The sequence below is a fragment of the Glycine max genome, chromosome 6 (assembly GCF_000004515.6).
Source record: "Glycine max cultivar Williams 82 chromosome 6, Glycine_max_v4.0, whole genome shotgun sequence".
NCBI lineage: Eukaryota > Viridiplantae > Streptophyta > Magnoliopsida > Fabales > Fabaceae > Glycine > Glycine max.
Genome location: NC_038242.2, coordinates 5,708,866 through 5,728,693, shown reverse-complemented (window position 1 = coordinate 5,728,693; position 19,828 = coordinate 5,708,866). Strand labels below are relative to the sequence as shown.

The 19,828-nt window shown below is 28.9% G+C and overlaps 2 protein-coding genes across 2 annotated transcripts; one reads left to right on the top strand and one right to left on the bottom strand.

The window, feature by feature from the left end:
- The first annotated feature begins 637 nt into the window (after window positions 1-637).
- On the top strand, window positions 638-7,245 carry LOC102660627 (potassium channel KAT3). The gene is given in 13 exon segments (XM_041016321.1): window positions 638-1,007; window positions 1,099-1,260; window positions 1,547-1,708; window positions 2,334-2,391; window positions 2,479-2,796; window positions 3,514-3,740; window positions 3,847-3,955; window positions 4,036-4,068; window positions 4,700-4,885; window positions 5,123-5,200; window positions 6,043-6,109; window positions 6,665-6,817; window positions 7,020-7,245. Coding segments are annotated over 13 exon segments (1,848 nt in total). The 5' UTR covers window positions 638-816; the 3' UTR covers window positions 7,124-7,245.
- On the bottom strand, window positions 4,434-7,996 carry LOC100798551 (uncharacterized). The gene is made up of 4 exons (XM_014776219.3): window positions 7,891-7,996; window positions 7,559-7,610; window positions 7,252-7,409; window positions 4,434-4,459 (listed from the first exon to the last, which is right to left on the bottom strand). Exons 1-3 carry the CDS (start codon window positions 7,955-7,957, stop codon window positions 7,262-7,264), a joined length of 267 nt encoding a protein of 88 aa, XP_014631705.1. The 5' UTR covers window positions 7,958-7,996; the 3' UTR covers window positions 4,434-4,459; window positions 7,252-7,261.
- Window positions 7,997-19,828: the final 11,832 nt, after the last annotated feature.

Below are 19,828 nucleotides of genomic sequence, written 5' to 3'. Positions count from 1 at the left end.
TGGTAAGAGTTCGTTCTCTTTATATTTCAAAACGTATTTTTAGAGAACATGTTAATAAATATCATTAAGATATTTTTATCAAACAAATGATTTATTATACGCAATCAATACATTGCTTTTATATATCTTAATTTGTTCAAACAACGTTGTTCTAGTAAATAGTAGCTTTTACTTTTTTCTAAACACCGTTTATTAGAACAACTACCTGAGTTAGGGCTTCGGCTTCTTCCCCTAATTTTTTTTCTTACAAAAAAGAATAATAAATATAGACGACGGCCATAGAACTAACAAACACCACGTGCATAGCGTTACGTCAAGAAATGCCCATTGAACATGTAAATATTTAGGTAATTGAATAGAGAGGAAATGAAATGTGTTGACACGGTCTGTTAGGTTATATGAACATTCTTAAACCATGGATAATTATTATAGGAGAAGCTTTTGCTCAAATTATTGTTAGTTTTTCCGATGAAAAACCAAACATGCACAGAGGGTTTTTGTTTTCTATATGTTCTGCATGTGGGACAAATCCTTGGATCTCCCTCCTTATACAAAGTTATGTACCATTGTGCCTAATTATGTCGTTAAGTTGTACAATAATATAATCAAGAGTCTGAAAGCTCCCTGCCACCTCCCTCGTATAATATTATTGTAATGCTCAGGGAGCCTGTCAACAAGAAGCTACGTTTTTGTTATCTGAATAAGAAGCCAAATTAAAGGCTTGCCTTGTGCATATGTGTAGCAAGTATACACACAACAACGTTGATAACAAGAATTGTTGATCTCTCTCTCTCTCCCTGAGGAAGCCATTTTGTCATGGTGGCTCTAAGAATGTCCATGTCATTGTCATCTCTAGTTAGAAGACGCTCAAGCGACGAAATAACCAACTCGGCCTCGGTTTCCAGTAGCCTCTTTCCAGCATTTGGCACCACCATCTTTGATGTTGAAGGTTACTCGAAGTCGAACCTAAGAAAATATGTCATTGCTCCCTATGACCGTAGATATCAGTACGTATTAAATTTAGCTATTTGAATGTATCTATATATGCATTATTATACTGCGATGTGGAATTGCAATTTGTGATAAATATTTATGTAGATTGTGGCAAACGTTCCTTGCGGCATTGGTAGTGTACTCTGCATGGGCATCTCCATTCGAGCTAGCTTTCCGGGAACTGTTAGTTGGGTCGCTGTTGCCCGTTGAACTTCTTTGCGGTTGATATAATCTCCTCGTTGACGACCATAAGAAGATTGCTCTCAGGTGCCTGTATATACCATGCATTTCTTGCAAGAAAAACACAAGGGAAAATTTTATACCCTTACTATCTTAAATAATATAGGAGATATAAGATTGATCTAGTGATTAAAAAAAGAAATTAAGAATAAAGGGAGAAGGGAGAAGGGAGATGGGACGAGAAAAATAATGAGTTTGAATATCTCCACTAATATTTTTAACAAAAATTAACAGCCCTTTGTTTAATTATTTTAAATGCACAAGTCCTTTTGTTCCTCTTTTTTATCAATTTTTTGCGATTTCACTTCAACAGGTACGTCAAAAAGTTACACTTCACCATGGATATAGCCTCCACTGTGCCATTTGAGCAGATACATCAAATTCTGACGGGCAAACCAACCAAAAGCGAGGTCTTTGGTTTCCTAATTATGCTTAGACTATGGCGATTGAGGCGTGTTAGCGAACTCTTCGCAAGGTACATTAAAAAAAAAGAGTGAAATCAGAACTTTGCAAAAGCAACTAACCAAAATCAACACGCACTTAAATAACATCCTTCTTCCTTGTTAAGGGTGTAAATTACGAAGATATAATACGTATTTAAGTGTGCCACCTAATTTTGAAAGTATTTAACATATTTCAAGACGAAATATATAAAAGTTTAGATTTGCCATATTCATGTTTGACTTTATTAGACTTAAAACACTTTATAAAAAAAATTACAATTTAACTTTTAACTAAGTATATTTTTAAGAAATTCTCTGCAAGAGTCGTTTAATAAATGAGGTTGACATAACTTATAAGTCATCCCTCTGCAAATTATTTTACTTGTTCCTATCACTATTGTACTCAAATTAAGTAATTATGAACAAGTCTCAAAATAACAGGAAAACAAAAACAAAAAGATAAAAGAGAGAAGAATGTAGATAAGATCATATGATAGGTAATATTAATGTGACAAAAATAAATATAAAGACAAACAAGGGATATCAAACAGATGTTTGTAGTATGAGTTAAGTATTAATTATCGATTAAGCTAAAAGGGAATGGCTTTTATGATCAGCTTTTCCTATTTGTAACTGAAACTGCAAACTGTTTTCCACGCTAGAAAAAGACATACGAATTAACTACCCAGCAACAAGATTTTGCAAACTTATATGCGTGAGTAAATCACTAAATCTTCTGTTTAAGCATAGATTCAATCAAGTAAGGTTCGTTCATGCTTCCCATTTCGTTGGTTCATCACAGGTGACGCTATTTGCAGTGCACTTCGCAGGCTGCATGTATTTTTGGTTGGCTGTCCAACTCAAAACACCCAAAAACACGTGGATCGGGAACAAAACAGAGGATTTTAATGATTTGAGCGTCGGGTTGGGTTACACTTATTCCATGTACTGGTCTGTTGCAACCCTTACTACTGTTGGCTATGGAGATTTCTATGCAGTGAATTTAACAGAGAAGCTTTTCAGTACTTTATACATGCTGTTTAACATCGGCCTCACTTCATATATAATCGGAAACATGACAAATCTGTTAGTTCATAGCTCTGTCGGAACATTTGCAATGGTAAATTTTATGAGAATTTCCATGGTCGTTTAACCCTTAGCTGTACATTTGATAACACTAGCATATCAAACCTGGCAGAAGATAAACAAGCTTTTGATAATTAAAAAAAAAACGCGTTTGTCTTCTTCCTAGAAGTTAAAGGAAGAAAACATATACTGACATTAAGCTATATTTGTTGACATCTGACATTCTCCCATTGACAATATCTAAGCTTACCTCCTCACATTCTAAAATGTCTTGTATTAAAAAAAATCTAATTTAATATGTTTGGTTTATCTTATTTTTAAAACATAATTAATTATCTCTACCAGTCTCTTACAATTTTTTTAAAATTAAGCGATTATTTGTTAAATCCCCAAAACCTGTCACTTTGCAACAACAAACTAGAAACTTTAAGGCATGCTTGGTTATAGAGTTACAATGATAGTGGGAAAGTGGAAAGTAAAAAGAAAAATAAGTTAGAAATGCATCTAGATATAATTAGTATTTACCTCCTCTCATTTTCCAGTAAACATTTTCACTGTTAATTAAGGTTATCAAATGGCACTTATGAAAACCAAACAGCTTGCTTTCTTAACCAAAGCCAAAATTGGACAAGAATTTATTAGAAAGGTGCCTGGATTGGGCAAATATACTCCCATCGAAGCACTTCTGGTCCTAAAAAACATAAGAATGGCTATACCCAAAACTAATTTGTTTCCCCACCAGGCTTTACAGAGGAATGCCTTCAACAGAATATTACAATATGCAAACAAATATAGACTCCTGGAAGGCTTAAAAGAGCAAATGTCGGCACACATGCAATTGAAGTTTAAGACTGCAGAGTTACAGCAAGAAGTGCTACAATACCTACCTAAAACAATAAGATCCAATATTGCTCGGCATCTTTTCCAAAACATAGTTGAAACAGCATATTTATTTAAAGGAGTCTGTGATGATTTTATCGCCAGCTGGTAAAGCTTTTTCTTTAATTTTATTTTCTTTTTCTCTTTTAGGTAGCGATTGAATAGATTCTAAACATCTCAACAGTGACTAAAAATGACATCATGACACTAAACAGGTGTCAGAAACGAAAGCAGAATACTACCCATCTAAGGTTGACATTATCTTGCAAAATGAGATGTCAACATATTTCTACATTTTGGTATCCGGATCACTGGTAAACATCTAGACCTTACTCAAATCCTACCCTTATTTAAAGGCTTAACTAGCTAACTTACTGAACTATTCTAACCGCAGGATGTGTTGATGTACAAGAATGGGTCCGAACAGGTAAGATGAAATCTCCCTAGCAATTAATTTCAGGGTATAAGTAACATAATCAAGAGAAAGTAAAGTGGTATGTGGTGATAATAATATAACTCCTAGATACCTAGTGATTTGGAAAGAGTAATTCATAAACCACTACAAAGTATCATGCGGGAGAATATGGTTTAAACTTTAAAAAGAGGAAATAAAGATAAAAATTAATCTCATTAGGACTAAAGATTTAAAACTGTAATTGATTTAGCTCTGAAATCAGGGAATCCTTGTATAAAAGAATATCATAGACTGCATGACATTGACAACTAATGCGTTAACCTGAGGTAGAAGTCATTTGGAAGATTAAGTTTTCTTTACAGAATGAGGTTTTTTTAATCTTCAAGCTCTTTCCGGTAACCTGCTGAAGCAAACACATCAAATTAAGTTTCAACTCGTTACTGTGTCTAAAGAACATCTTCATCAGACACGTAATCCAAATAGGAGGTTGAAATGAGAAACAAGACACTCAAGTGTGCATAGCAACCAGACAAATTTTAGAGTACTAATAAAGAGAAACAAATAATAACTATTTAAAAGAAGTATCTATGTTTCTGCACTAATTTCTCGCATTGCTTGATTGAGCTCATAAAAGTTTTTTCAGTTTTTGTTCAAACTTGAATCTGGAGGCATGGCAGGAGAAATAGGCGTGATGTTTAATATTCCACAACCTTTTACAGTGAGAAGTAGAGGGCTCTCCCAGGTCAAACGAATCAATCATCGTCATTTCAAGCATATGGTGCAACCATTTAGTGATGATGTGAAGGCAATCAACTACAACTTTATTAAGGTTTGAGAGTTCACCCATACATAAAAGTAGACAGACAGGAAGCCGTATACATTGCCGTTTGAAAACTAATTAATTAATTAACACACTTCAAAATTGACCAAATTTCATTGCAAGCCACAAATTATGACTGCAAAATCCTATGTGAATTCACTTTATCCAAATTTTGTGTCAGTATCTCAATTCACATGTCAACAAGCCCATACATTTTCAACTTAATGCTGGTTCTTCTATTCTCAGTATTTTAAGGGCCTCAAAGGCAAGGTGCTAGAAGAAATATCATATATAACAGAATTGATGGGTGACCTTCATGATGAGGTATTTTTTTTACCTTTGAATTTCAACCACTAAAACTTCTTACTGATCTATTGAGAAGCATAAACCTTTTATGCATGCACAAATATAAATGCACAAAAAGGATGCACAAAACCCCTTGGAAATTAAACGTTGCATTTGCATAGCTAAAATTTGGCAAACTTATATACAGTTAGCGTATGAGAGAGTGATGGCTGCCAGCCTACCACAATGCAGAATTTTGAGTGAAAGTCCCAAATATCTTCAATCTCCTGCTTTGGACCATGTTTCTGAGAAAGGAGACGGTGGATAAATTAAAAATAGAAGAAAAGCCTACGAAAAATAGAAATCTTCCCCTCAAATACACTCCCTTTGTCTTTTCACAAACAGGACCTTTAAGGTTACCTGATGATGCATGGATAATCACTTTTTTTTAATTGAACGTATGTACTGCGGAGATGCACGTTAGCATCTCAAAGATGATTTAATTATATTATGCGTCATGAACTAACTCAACAACTCCCCAGAAAGCTTAAGGTGAAAGCACAAAAATAGTTTTATATTACATCTCTAGCATTATGTATGTATATATAGATCGGCAAATGACTAAATAAAGAATTCCTAGATAGTTTACACTCTAGAAAATAGATTTTAGCACAGAGAAATAATTCTATTTTAAATTTGGCCAGATATGTAGTTATGTACACATAAGAAAAACATACTCTATAAAATACCTTTTCAGACACATTATTATTGAGTGAATTTTGCGTTCACTAAATAGTAAAGGATGTGTGTATGTGCTACTAGTAGTCCTTATGTACGTATATATGAGTCGCTTCATATATGATGAACACTGGTTTTTGCAGCATTTAATGCAAAATGTGGGTACAGACGATGAAGTTTCAAGATATCAAGAAGCTTCATATAAAGAAGGTAACCTTAATCCTATGTCTAATAAAAGCAATAAGACATAGACATTTTAACAGTCTAATCTATAGTGGGTAGACACTATAGAGGCATTAAAACAAGAAACCATTAGACAATCAGGGGTTCTCTAAAACAGCACCCTAGAAGCAAGAACCATTACATTCGCTTTGCTTAAGAATATTTATAATTTTTTCAAACATTATAAATTTTTGTTAAGTGAAGCAAGGTATGCACTAAGCAAGATTGCTCCTGCCCCCTTGGTAACCAATCTTGGATCATGCATGAAAAACAGCATTCGTTCTTGTAGCAAACTAGATAGATCTCCATTACGAATAAACCAGCTCCATTTCAATATGACAAAAAAACTTGAACTCTGCCTGACAGGAACCTTTTGATATGGAAAGGTCGCCTGGGTTGCTTTCTTCGGTTTCATTGCTTGACCACTGTGTCCAAAATTGAAAATACTATAGAATTCGTCAATTTTTTAACAGAGATTTTCTGAGATAAATGACATCATTTACCTGCTTACCTAAATTACTGGGCTCATGATACTAATGGCAGGAAGAAAAGGAAATTCCAAACCACTGTCAAGTCCAGTCCCCATTAGAGTTAAAATCCACGGACACCATCCCAATGAACACAAAGTGGGAAACGAAACAACACCAAAGATCATACTTCTCCCAAATTCGGTAGAAGATCTTTTCAGTGTTGCAGGTATGACTAATTTGACTACATTCGACATGCATGCATTCCACGGAAAGGGCTCATTATTTTAAAGCCTTTATGTTCAGCAATAGAAATCTATTGGACAATAACATTACTATAATTCCGCTCTTGTATTCATAGAATTGAACAATATTGAGGTAACAACAAATTCAATAAGATAACTAAGTTGATTGGAGAATTGAGTACGCAGAGAAAAAATTTGGAAACAGAGGAAGCAAAATTCTTATGGCTGACGGCTCAGAGGTAGAAGAATTAAGCGCAATAAGGGAGAATGATAAGTTATATATCCTCTAATGATCAAATCAAACAGAGATTAACCAGATGCTGGTCTTTTTGATAAGTTACCATCTCAGGTGGCAGTTTTCATAACCAAACAGGATATAGGGATGCAATGTATAGAAATGAAATATGTAGAATGATACCTAGAGCGTTTTACTCTCTGCTGAGCATGTCAAGAACAGCATAAGCAGCTTTTTGAAAGTTATCCTTCTCTTCATCTAAGGCTCTTTTCCTCTCGAGAGCAGAACCTTTGCATTTCTCTATCTCCTCCTCTACCACAGCAGAACTTTGATTAATTTCACTGTAAACGAGAGACAAATAGCTGTTTAGATTACGGAACACAAAATAATCGCAAGTTTTGATCCGAAATCTGACGAATAAATAGTAAATGAAAAATGGAAAATATCTTAATATCAAATCAATCATGATGATTAGGTAGCTGAGCCTGACGTGACAGTCTTAAACATGTTCTCCATGATCCCTTGGACTTCATTTGATATCTCTGCATGGATTAGCAGAACAATCAGAAATCGAAGCGAACACACATAATTAGGAAATTCGTTAATCGATCGAGCATGCGTTGCTTAGAATTAGATTACATTACATTACACACACGCAATCAATTTAGTCCGTTGCAAGTAGATAATCGTATTGCATCACGTGTGGTTTGAATAAACAATTAGGTTTAACAATTGTTGCGACTGTTAAATCACAAGGTTTACGAATGTGGATGAATTATTACAAATTTAAGATGGAACATGGAAGAAATGGCTATGGCTCACCGTAGATGAGAGAAGAAAGGTGGCTTTCGGGCTCTGCTTCTGGAGGTATTGGCTCTGAGGACGCCATTGATGCAAATCTTGCTTCGGAGCGAAATGAGGAACGCGCGCTTTTGACTCTTTTTTGAATTTGTGAAATATATATAATTTAGCATGAGCATTTTACCATTTTACCCATGATTGGATTTTGTTTTGTTCAGGCCCACTTTGTTTAGTTTCAACAGAGTTTTTTCGGCCCATTACTGGCTATTATGGTGACAAAAGCATAACAGTTGGAGAAAAAAAGAAACAGAAAAGCTTCTAAAAATATATTCAGTGGTTAAATTTGATTTTTTTTAGAGGAGTATTTAAATTTGATATAACTAGCATTTATGATTTTAAAAATTATGAATTTTACTATAATGTATTGACAATATACACTGGCATCCAATCATATATTTTTATGTATGATAAAATTGTTAATTTTTTATAATTATTTAAAGTTATATTTAAAATAGTTTTGAAATGATTGACATTTTTTTTACAATAATAAATTTTCAGGGCGTAAAAAATAAAATCACACATTATGTTCTCCATAACTATAAAGTTTCTATAAATGGATTTAAAAGGCTTATACTCCTTTTCCTTAACAAATAAGTTATTTCGACCTTCTACCACCTAGGAATCGTTTGTCCATAAGTCAAGGTGAAATTAAATATTCTACTTTCCGCCAAATATTTTAATTCGAGAATTATGTACCAAAAACAAAATTATATTTCTACCGGACAAATCTGTGGCATTTGGAACAAAATCTAATAAATTAGTATTAAACAACAAGATTACTTGAGTGGCATCCTTCCATGTTCACGTGTATTCATAAACTAAATCAAAGGCAGTGCCCACGAAACAATACAAATTGGCTTAAAATAATGCTGCGTTTCATAATTCCCCCGCAAGAATTTTTGGGTACTTGGGAACATAGGAAGGCTCACATAGACGTTATAGAAATGATAGCGCCAAAAAATTACCAACAAAATAGGGTATAATATTATAAAGAAGATGATGACGCCAAAGAATAATTTTTCTTTTTAAATTGATGAAATGGTCGCTAATAGATTAGGATTTATTTTGTGTCATCTACCGTATCTGTCGGCTAAATGTCCAGCACATTTATGTTTGTTTAAGATCGATATGATGTATTTATTACGGTTTTGCTATTTAAAATTATATAATAAATGTATTAAACAGAAATATTTTATTAAGAATATTTATTACATTGATTACGTAAATATATTCAATACTTGAGATGTGCGATCCCACGACTTTTAAAACTATGATGTTTTTTTTTTATAAATAATTCTCTTTAAACTTTTGGCACATTTCTTCTTTTAAATTGAAGTAGGCTTGACTAACATATTTCTAATATTTTTTCCAAGTATTACATTTATTTATTTTTTTAGAAGTGTTACACTTATAATAATTTGAATAAATTTACGTCTAAGTATTACATCTATTATTGTTTTTCTAAGTATTACGTTAAAAATTCAAATGCATATTTTTTTCTTTTTCTCTCTCTTATTTTTATATTTTATTATACAATTTATTATATAAATATAATTTCTCTTATTTTTTATAAATCACATTTTCTATTCTTTAATAGAAGGCGCTTCATCCTGTAAATATATATATATATATATATATATATATATATATATGTATATATATATATAAAATTAAAAAAATATTTACAATTAAAGTGTTTTAATAAGTTTAGGAATTATTCATTAATAAGAGAATTTTTTTAAAAAAAATAACCTCTTATATCTTTAAATCTATCTTTCTTGTTTTTATATCTAAATTAAATATCAATATTGTTAAAAAATGTCAATAATTAAAAAAATTGTGAACTCTAAATAACGTACAGGATAAGATATGTAGGTTGAATCTAAATAATAAACTAAAATTATATGACCTGGCTTGAATGAATCAAATCAAACTGGAATAGCCTGTAAATTTTCAAATATCATGAATTTTTTTATACATAGGAAAATTAAAGAAAACGAAAATTCAAATATCATGATTAACTATTATAATTATTTTCTTGACAAATTTTTCAGTCTATTTAGTTATGTTAAAATAAAAACATTTGCTTTTAATAATAATTAGTCTTTAATATTTTAATGCAAATTAATTTAATTTCCAATGCAGTTTAATTACATAATTTATTTAAATTTTATATTTGTAAACTTTAATTATACAATAAATAATATGTGGAGTAACTATTAGTACAATTAATTGATGGCTTGTAAAGGTTGTCAGCTGAAGCTATTGCTATGGCCTATAATTGATCCGTTGAAAGATGACTAGTTTTATACCCATCCAGTAATAGGCCGGCGCAAATAAGGCAAGAGGGGTTTGAATTGATACCCTGTATCTTAAAAAATGAGAGAAGATATTCTGTCAGGTACTTAATTAAAAGATGTGTTTGAATTAAATTTTGCAACTTATGATTTGATTTATCAGAAGAAGAAAAAATCATTACTCCTTTAATCATCATTAAGATTTAAAATCATACTCAACCCACTGATGATTTTGTCAAACCTGTCAGCGCGTGTAATTAAGTGAATAACGATAAATTTTATTTTAAATAATTCTAATTTTACAAAAAATAAATTCAGTTTAAAGCAAGAATGAAAATATTTCAAAATTATCTCTTAGTTGGTCCACAATCAACTTGCTATAATATGGTTCATCTTGTAACTAAGTCTGCATTGGCCATAGCCATAGCTTTTATTAGCCATAGTCTCAAATTTTTTGTAAACATTTTAGCACCTCTGGTGCATTTTATATAAAATTTATGCACTGCTGATAAAAAAAATCGTTAAACATGACTCCATTAGTTACATAAGGAGTCTTCAAGCGTTATCAAAAAAAAAAAAAGGAGTCTTCATACAACCAACTTAAAAGTTAGAACAACTTGATTAAACACTCATAAGACATTATAATTAGCACAAAGCCTATTCTTAAATATTTTTTTTGGGCCTGACTAATCGTGCACTTTTAAGATATTGATTTAAAAACAAAAAAATATTTGTTGTAAAAAATGATAGAAAAAGCATAAACGACACAGTTTTATATATCCTAATAAAAAAATAATCATTTTAGTTTTTTAATCACACTAGTTAATATTTATCAATTTTATTTTATCTAAAACAATTGGCACTTATAATGGAACTACAGTAAAACTTTTTCAAACCATAAACGAATCGTTTATCATTTGTTGTCTCTTTTCTTTTTGTTTTTTTTTTCACTGTATTTTCTTTTTGCTCTTGATCACTAGTTTTCTTCTACTAATTATATACGTTGAAGGATTTAATAAGTTATTGGTTTAATACAACGTCTATTTTCCATTGCTCACCTTAAGTTTAATTTGGACATATGCACAAACAACTTTCCAACTTTTTTTCCTTGAGTTTAAGACTCAACTCAATGTCGACGTCTTACATCACGTTTTTGCTTGCAGCCACACATTTATGGTGTTTTGTATTTCGTTACATTTAGGTTGAACGTAAAAGTTTGAATTTGCTTGGGTCACATTTACAGGTTTGGAATGTGAGAAATTGTTTGGGAAAGTGTGAATGGAGAACGTAACATGTTCCCAAGCACACCCATAACATTCTCCTAAAACCATGGTAGCAAAGACACTCTTGTGCTGGCCGGTAATGTTAACATGAATTTTATTTAGAAGTAAAATAATAACAGAGAACGATTAGGTTGGTAAGTCTCAGCAAACAACCACAATCAGGATCAGATTGAGGAGGGGACAAGCAAATTCTCATAAATTTACTCCTAAGAATATCAAGTTCAATTACAACATAACATATGTCAATTTCTCATAAACTCATTACTTGGAATAGTAACAAGTTCAGGAAATTATGCATGCTATGTGTGTATGTTATGCTGCGATAAACTTCCGATTAGAATAGTGGTTTCAGTTGTGTTGGTTTTACTAGTGAGTCTAAGGTGGCACACCACGTGGACTTGCAATCCTTCTTTTACAAAAAAATAAAAATGTTATAACATGGACCCAATCTTCCTAGTCAAACTAACGACTTGACCTAACCAATGGTCAAGAGAGCCTTATGCTAGTAAGATGTTTTAGAATCAACCCATATTGATATTTTTATTTATAAAAAGTAATCCAAAATAATCAAATTACCGAATTACTTTGTCTTACGTATAAATATACAAGATTAAGTATTTAATTCATTCTAATTAAAAATTTAACTTAATCATAACTTAATTAAGGTTTTTTATTGGTCTTTGTTAGGGGTGACAGTAAATTAGATTATTTGTTGAGCATCTATAGTTCGACCTATTTAAAGTTTGATTTGACCTAATTCATTTAGTAAAAATTTTAAGTTGAAGCTTTTTAAAAAATATTTAATTAAATAGGTCAATTTATAAGTCTTAAGAAAAAAACTACTAAATTTGATAGAGGACTCATTTTACAATAATATTTTATAATTAAATTATTATTATTAATATGATATAATATTATAATCATTTTATATAAATTATAAAATTATTTTAATAGTTTGAATTATTTTAATTAATGCTTAAAATAGATAACTGAAATATAAATTCTTTTCTTTTGGTAAGACTTAAAAAAAATTTGTGACATGTCACATATAATGTTTATAGTCAAATTTTGTTCATATTTTATGAATTAAAATCGTCTTAATGAAAATCTTTAATTTTATCTAAAAAAATATATTTTACACTTCTTAATATGCAATGAACCTTTAAATGAATTAATGAGTCTAATAAACTTTTATAGTAATTGAATTCAAAGCTAAAAATAAACTCGTAATAAATAACAGATCCAAACCCATACTAAAAAAATATATAAAACATACTATATTAAACTTAGGTAAGACCTGATTTAGTTGAGCCCATTTTCATTCCAATATTATTTTTAAAGCAGTTTCACCCGTCCTTTTTCCCGACCATATTAATTTGCTAGGCCTAAATCTATTATTTCATAAGGAGTTTTGTATATATAGATTAGACTCTGAACAAGATAACTTATCTAACACAACTAATTTTAAACACTTGTCCATAACACACCAATTAAGGATTTAAATATTCCCAATAATTGTCCTAGTGAGAACAATCTCAAGAGTATTAATATTCGACTTAGACGTTTATATTTTTTTCCTTCTATTAATCTAACATGCTTTTGGAAGCAAAATCCATATTAATGAAAACCAATCATATCAAACATATATAATTATTTTTATAGCAGAGTCATGTTTTTGTTTTTAAACGTATGAAACGTTGTTGGAACACGTATATCCTAACAAGCAAAACACTTGTGAATAAACAACAATTTGCATTCTACAAACTAAGGTTCAGGGTTCGCTGCCTATATATAATCCAAACATGCAGAAACAAATCTAGGTTAACCAAACTCCACCAAGAAACCTCTCTTCTTTTGTGTTTTGTGCCTTGGTCAAAGGGTTTGTAGCTTATATATAATTGTCGTTGGAGACAAAATATACGGAATCGATCATAAAATATTCATTATTCGAAAAATATTACAGTACATACTAGGTACATAATTTCCTGCATTAGACTGTCCAGGCACAAGATAGGTCCTTTATAATTAGTACTAGCTTGGTTAGGCTTATAGGTAGCTGTTTCATAACTTTCATTGGTCGAACGATTGACAGCGTGCATGTGCAATGCATGATCGTGGATGTTGAACCATGCATCGTTCTTGGATCAAGTTCCCTACACCTACCACCTTCAAGCTGTGATGGAGTATAATATATTTCATTAATTATCTATATACGTTCGTTCAAGTAAAAATAATAAGAAGAAAAATAACATTTTTATTATTATATACTTGAGAATAAAGTAAAAAATTGTAAGTCTCACGTATAAAAATATTTTAATCTTAACTTGTCATAAAACATGAAAAAAATGTTAAGAAGTCTGACAACAATTTCTCTCTCTCTCTTACTCTTTAATGTAAGTTTTGTTTTTTCTTTTTCTTCTTATTTTTCTCTATTTAAATAAGCTAAAAGAATGATTATGTGTTTTTTAGGCTTAATTACATATTTTACTATAAAACTATCATAATTTTATCATTCTAAGTTTTTTAGCTTATTTTACCATAATGGTTTTCTTGTTTGACAATCAATTATCAATTGCTCACAGTCACATTATTTTTTGTTTTTCACAGCAAAAAATGTCAATTTTTATATTCATTTTCTTATTTCTCTGTTTTTTATTTCTTTAAAATCAATACCTCTAAAATCAAATACATTGTTGATTGTATTTCATTTTTTCTGTACATAAAGTGTTTGATAAAGTAAAATGAAAATAAATTAAGATAAAATTTTGAATTAAAGTAAAATACAAAAATATGAACCTTATCTTTTTAACTTATTACTTTAATTTTTTTAATCCTCTTTTACGACAAACAAACAGGGACTAATCAATCCAATGGTAAAGAAACCCAAAAGGCCAAACCCCCCGACCCAAAGGGACACTATAAGCAAGAAAGTAAGATCAATGACTATGTTATTGTGTCAATCTCAACCACATTACAAAAATAGTGAAAATAACGCTATTTTATGAGAACAAAAACTATTTACACGATAGATTAAAGTATTTTAATAATAATTAACAAAAAATTGTGATTATGTGGAATTTATAAAGCTAGAGAATAAGTAAGGGGATAAGCAATTGACTAAGACTCAAGAAAAAAAAAAGCAATTGACTAATTGAGAACCGAAAAGGAAAAAGAGAAAAAGAAAAAGTAAAACATGAGCAAGCCTTAACCAACACGCCACTCAAATTATAACACGTGCGCCGGGTACTGGGTCCGGACCTGTTGCATAATAAAGCAGCACAAATGCACAATAAAAGGTAAAAAAAAAAAATGAGTAGAAAAAATAAAATGAAAAAAATTGCTATCATCACTGTTATTACAAACAAATGGTTAGTTGGATTGATATTGAATTTCATCTTTTATGTAAAATGTAAATTTAAGTGCAAGTCCTGTTAGTAAGTGTTTTAACACATTGATTAAAAATTTTAAAAAATATATTTAATATAAAAATCATAAAAAAAACAAAAAATATCATTTGTAACATAATTTTACACATGTTGATATTTTTTTTAAAAAAAATTAATCAATAATACCCTAAAAACACCAATTAATATAACCTTCAAGTATTAACCATGAAAAAAAATGACTAAAAAAATTCACAAAAAACAATCCATTAAATTCTTTTAAAAAGTTAATATTAGATAAAATTAATGAATATTTCATACAAATATCAAGATATCAAGATTATTACTCCCTTCATTCTTATTTATAAGACATTCAAGTTTAAATGATACCTATTCTTTTTATAATATTGAATTTATAAATTTTTTTATTAATTATTTTTAGACTAAAAATATCTTAATTTAAAGAAGAGAGATAATATACTAATAAAAAATTAAAAGATAAAAAATTATCAAGTACAGAGATAATTTTAAAAACTTATGAATTTAAAAATATATTATTATCAATTAAATTAATTATTTTTAAAAAAATAATTAATTGAATCTTATATATTAAAATAAAAGAAGTATCGTGGTAAAAGAATCTTGCAAGGAGGAGCGTTGGATTATACGGAGATGAGCGAGGAAACACACACGTGCCTGGATACTGTTCACTCTCTTTCTTAGCGAGTACTAAATCATGAAAAGTAGAGTCACAGAAAACGACAAGCAAGGACTGAGCAGTGAGCATCTTAAGGTTACAAAGGCCATAAAAAAACACTACTGCTATGCAGTATGCATTGCTCACTCCATGCCAAAGCACTTTAATTGGTGAGGTGAATTTTCTCTCTCACAAGTCACAACACCCAGTTACCACCACTTCGTATAGGGTCAATCCTGAATCATACTCCTGATCGTATGTGAATCAATCAACCAATTCTGTCTCTAGTTATTTACTTGAACATTACTGGTCTTGGAAAAGTTAACTTGTAATGTAACCTTCAGACGTATAGAACGTCATTTCATAACAATTTGTTTTTTTTGTTCCAAGGTTCACGAGAAATATGACATGTCATATTTTACAGTATATAATATTCTATGTTCTTATTTCCTCATATCTCATTTTTAAAATAAAAATACACACTAACTAAGAAATTATATGAAATAACTTTTACAAATTAACATATAGATATAAACTAATTTAAATTTATGAAAAAAATTGTTTCATTTTTTTTATTTTCTTCTCCTCAAAATTATTTTAAATAAATTCTGCTCAAATAAACCTTAACAGTCTTGCAAGTTAACAAGTCTATCGCAATAAATAAATAAATAAAATTATAAAGTTTATCGAGTATTAATAACAAAGGATAAGATTTTCTCTTCAGAAAAAGCCGAAGAATTTCTCACGAATGAACACACTCAAAAGTTAAATTTAAAAAAAAAATGTATTTTATTTCGTAGGAAATACTACTCAGATTTTATTTTTGTTCTTTCCTATTTTAAATTGTAAAGTATCTTCCCTTAATAAATAAATAAATATTACATTTAATACTATTTTAATATTAATGAGTTTTTAGATTTCAAAACCCACAATAGAAGTATTTGAACACTACTAAAAAAACACTTGATGATTTTTAAATTAGAATACTGATTTTATATCGATTTTTTAAAAAATCATGTTCCACAATCTTAGACTTTTTGTTTAAAGAATGTTAAAAAAACTAAAACATTATAAGACATAATAAAATACTCACCATTGGTTTTATTAAAATTATCATCACCACCACACAATAACACTCTTAAATTAATTTTAATATGATGTGAAACTTTTAAAATAAATTTATTTAAAATTAATTGTATTTTAAAAATTGATTTAAATTTTTTTAAACAAAACTAATAAAAGCTACAAAACTCAAAATTAAAAATCACCCCAAACAAGCTTTAAATTAATCACTTTTTTTTTTTAAAGGATGTAAATTAATTGAAAAAAAATTATATATAAGAATAGAGGTAGAAATACTTTTGTGCTTTATGTATATATTAGTTTAATTCTGTAAAGAAGTTGGGCATTGTCAGCTTGTTAATTTTTAAGTTTCATAATATTATTTTTTAATTTTACATATATATATATATATATATATATATATATATATATATATATATATATATAATTAGTCCTCTAATTATTCCGATTTTATCGAAACACAAATTAAAATACATATTTAGTCCATGAAGTCCATTGAATACAAATTTCCAATATTATATTCGGATTTGGGACAGACTTTTTTCCATTAAAAAGTTCAAAAGAATGCAATTTATTTGTTGCTATTATATATAACTAGTTTTTGAGTCGTGGGAAGCACGGGTAAAGTTTATTTATATAATTATATGGTGATTTTTATTAAATAATATAGTTGTAGAATGAAAAAAATTATTCAAGATTTTTATTGAATTATTTTCTTTGGCATATAAAAAACAAAACATTAAAAAAACAATTTAAATTAATAAAAGTAAGATAACATGCGTTATTATAAAATAATTATTGTTGTTACAAAGAGTTATAAATATATGTAAATTGTTAAAACAAATACTTTTTTCACATGTCTCAAACATTTTATCAAAGAAAATAAAAATAAAAATAAATCAATATTGTATTAGTAATATACATGTAACTAAAAATATTTGTTAGTATGTGATTTTTTATCTAATTTTTTTCCCCAACAAAAACTATCAACCCTATTGAGTAAAAGACGTTAATACTTTTGAAATGAAGTGGGATTGTAGAATAAATAAAAGTGATTTTAGTGTATATAAGAAATAGAAATAATATGAGATTATTTGAATAAAACACTATAAAAACGTAAAATGAAATAAAAAAAAAACTGATGTATGTGAAACACGAAGTAAATTCATTACCAAAACGAAAATCAAACTTAAAAATTTTAATTGAAAGAAAAAAGCAACACACTTGAATTATGAGAAATGTAATATTTTTTTCAAACACAATTAAAAGAGAAAAAAAGAAAGAAAATGTAAGAATATAACACGAGTAAATAATTTTTTTAAAACCAAAATGATGATAAAATTATTCACTTGTACCCAAGATACCGCTAAGGTTGAAATCGTGTACTAATGCAGAGAGAAATGGAGAAACCATCAAAGATACAGTGCAAAACATAATATTTATTAAGAAGGAAATAGTGCAAAAAACAAAAAACTACAATAATTATTTATTAAGAAGGAAATAGTGCAAAACATAATATTTATTAAGAAGGAAATAGTGCAAAAAACAAAAAACAATGTTTAAAATTATATGATGTTTTATAATTGAAAGTTACGAGAGGATGCGGTTTTTTATTATTACATTTAAGATTTGAACAATTAAATAATAAACATTAAATATATTTAGGTTCAAAATAATTTTTTAATAACAAAAATTAATAATATTTAAGATTTTTAAAATTAAAAATTAATCATTTGTTAATAAATTAAAATAAATGATCAATATTTCTATATCAAAATAAAAATAAAATTAAGGTAGTGTATTATTTGTGGACACTCTATAAACATTATGGTTTATACCATAAGAATACATTTAATAGTTATTACTATTATAATGATATAATGATGATGATTAAAAGTCTGATTTTATAAATTCAAAAATATTTAAACCACTAAAAAGAATTAAATATGATTTTTTTATTTACTCACCAAAAATATATTTTCATAATTATCTCACATTTTTTTTATATATAATGATAAAGATAATGTGGACTCTCAAGACTCACGTGCAAGATCATCGACATTAGGCGCTTACTACCGAATTTTCTAGTAAATGTTTCATTATAAGACAATTTTGTAACCAGTATGATTTACCTGTCCATGCCAATAATGCTTTTTAATTAAGGTCAAAACGGTTTAAATAAAAACTCGTATTTTCTTTCTTAAAATGTAAAATCTCTGCCCATGGAACGGAAGAGGAGTTGGTATCGATATCATAAATGAAAGTTGAAAATGATGCCAAGTTGGTGTGCAGCACAATAACTTGGCAAGGGTCTTTGTACATGAAAAAGTTGCATTTTAATGTCATTTGGCAAGAAAGAATCTAAAAAAAATGTCTTATTACAATCATCATTATTAGACATCAGTAATGTTAGTAGCAGTAATACGCCTTTTGTTGTTTACTTATTTGTTTTTGAAATGTGCACTTTTTAGTATTAAATAAATTCCATTCAGGTATGAAGTATAGTTTTTTTAATCAATGAGCAATAACATTTGCATAAACATGTTTGAATAGAATGAAATGTTTCTCTCCATGATATACGTATTTTATGTTTTTGGTTCTTATATAAAGAACATTAACCTTTTCACTCCTCAAGCCTTTCTAATTAGAAATAGTCTATTAAGTGACGAGTTATTTGATGAAATTTCATGTTATCAAGGATCCATTTGGCACTCATCATTACAGGTAAACGAGATAATTGACAAAATTTTATGTCAAAAATCTATTTAACACTCATCACTACAACAAAAAATTCGTATTAGCTAGTTAGTGTACTCGACGATAATCCGACACTAACAAGTATTATCGTTAACTTTTTATTAATATATATTTTTCTTATCTTTTTTAGCTTGCATTGGTTGAGGCCGACGCTAATAATATTTTAAAAAAATAAAACTTGAATAATTATGCTGGCCTAGTCGAGGCTAATTAATATTTTTTAAAAATTAAATATATTTTGTTATTAGACACAACTATATAGGTTGACACTTAAAAAGCGACAATTTAAAGATAGTCCTATTAAAAACATCAATCGAATTTCTCATTAAAAAAAAAAAAAGATGGAAGGTAATACACATTAAAAATATTTCTAAAGTATCATATTTTCATACTATGTTG

Excerpts from the sequence above, each read along its gene's own strand:
- LOC100798551 (XM_014776219.3), bottom strand. The coding sequence starts at position 7,957 with ATGGCGTCCTCAGAGCCAATACCTCCAGAAGCAGAGCCCGAAAGCCAC. Across the intron at positions 7,611-7,890 it reads CCTTTCTTCTCTCATCTACG|AGATATCAAATGAAGTCCAA; the intron begins GTGAGCCATAGC and ends TAATCCATGCAG. Across the intron at positions 7,410-7,558 it reads AACATGTTTAAGACTGTCAC|TGAAATTAATCAAAGTTCTG; the intron begins GTCAGGCTCAGC and ends TCTCGTTTACAG.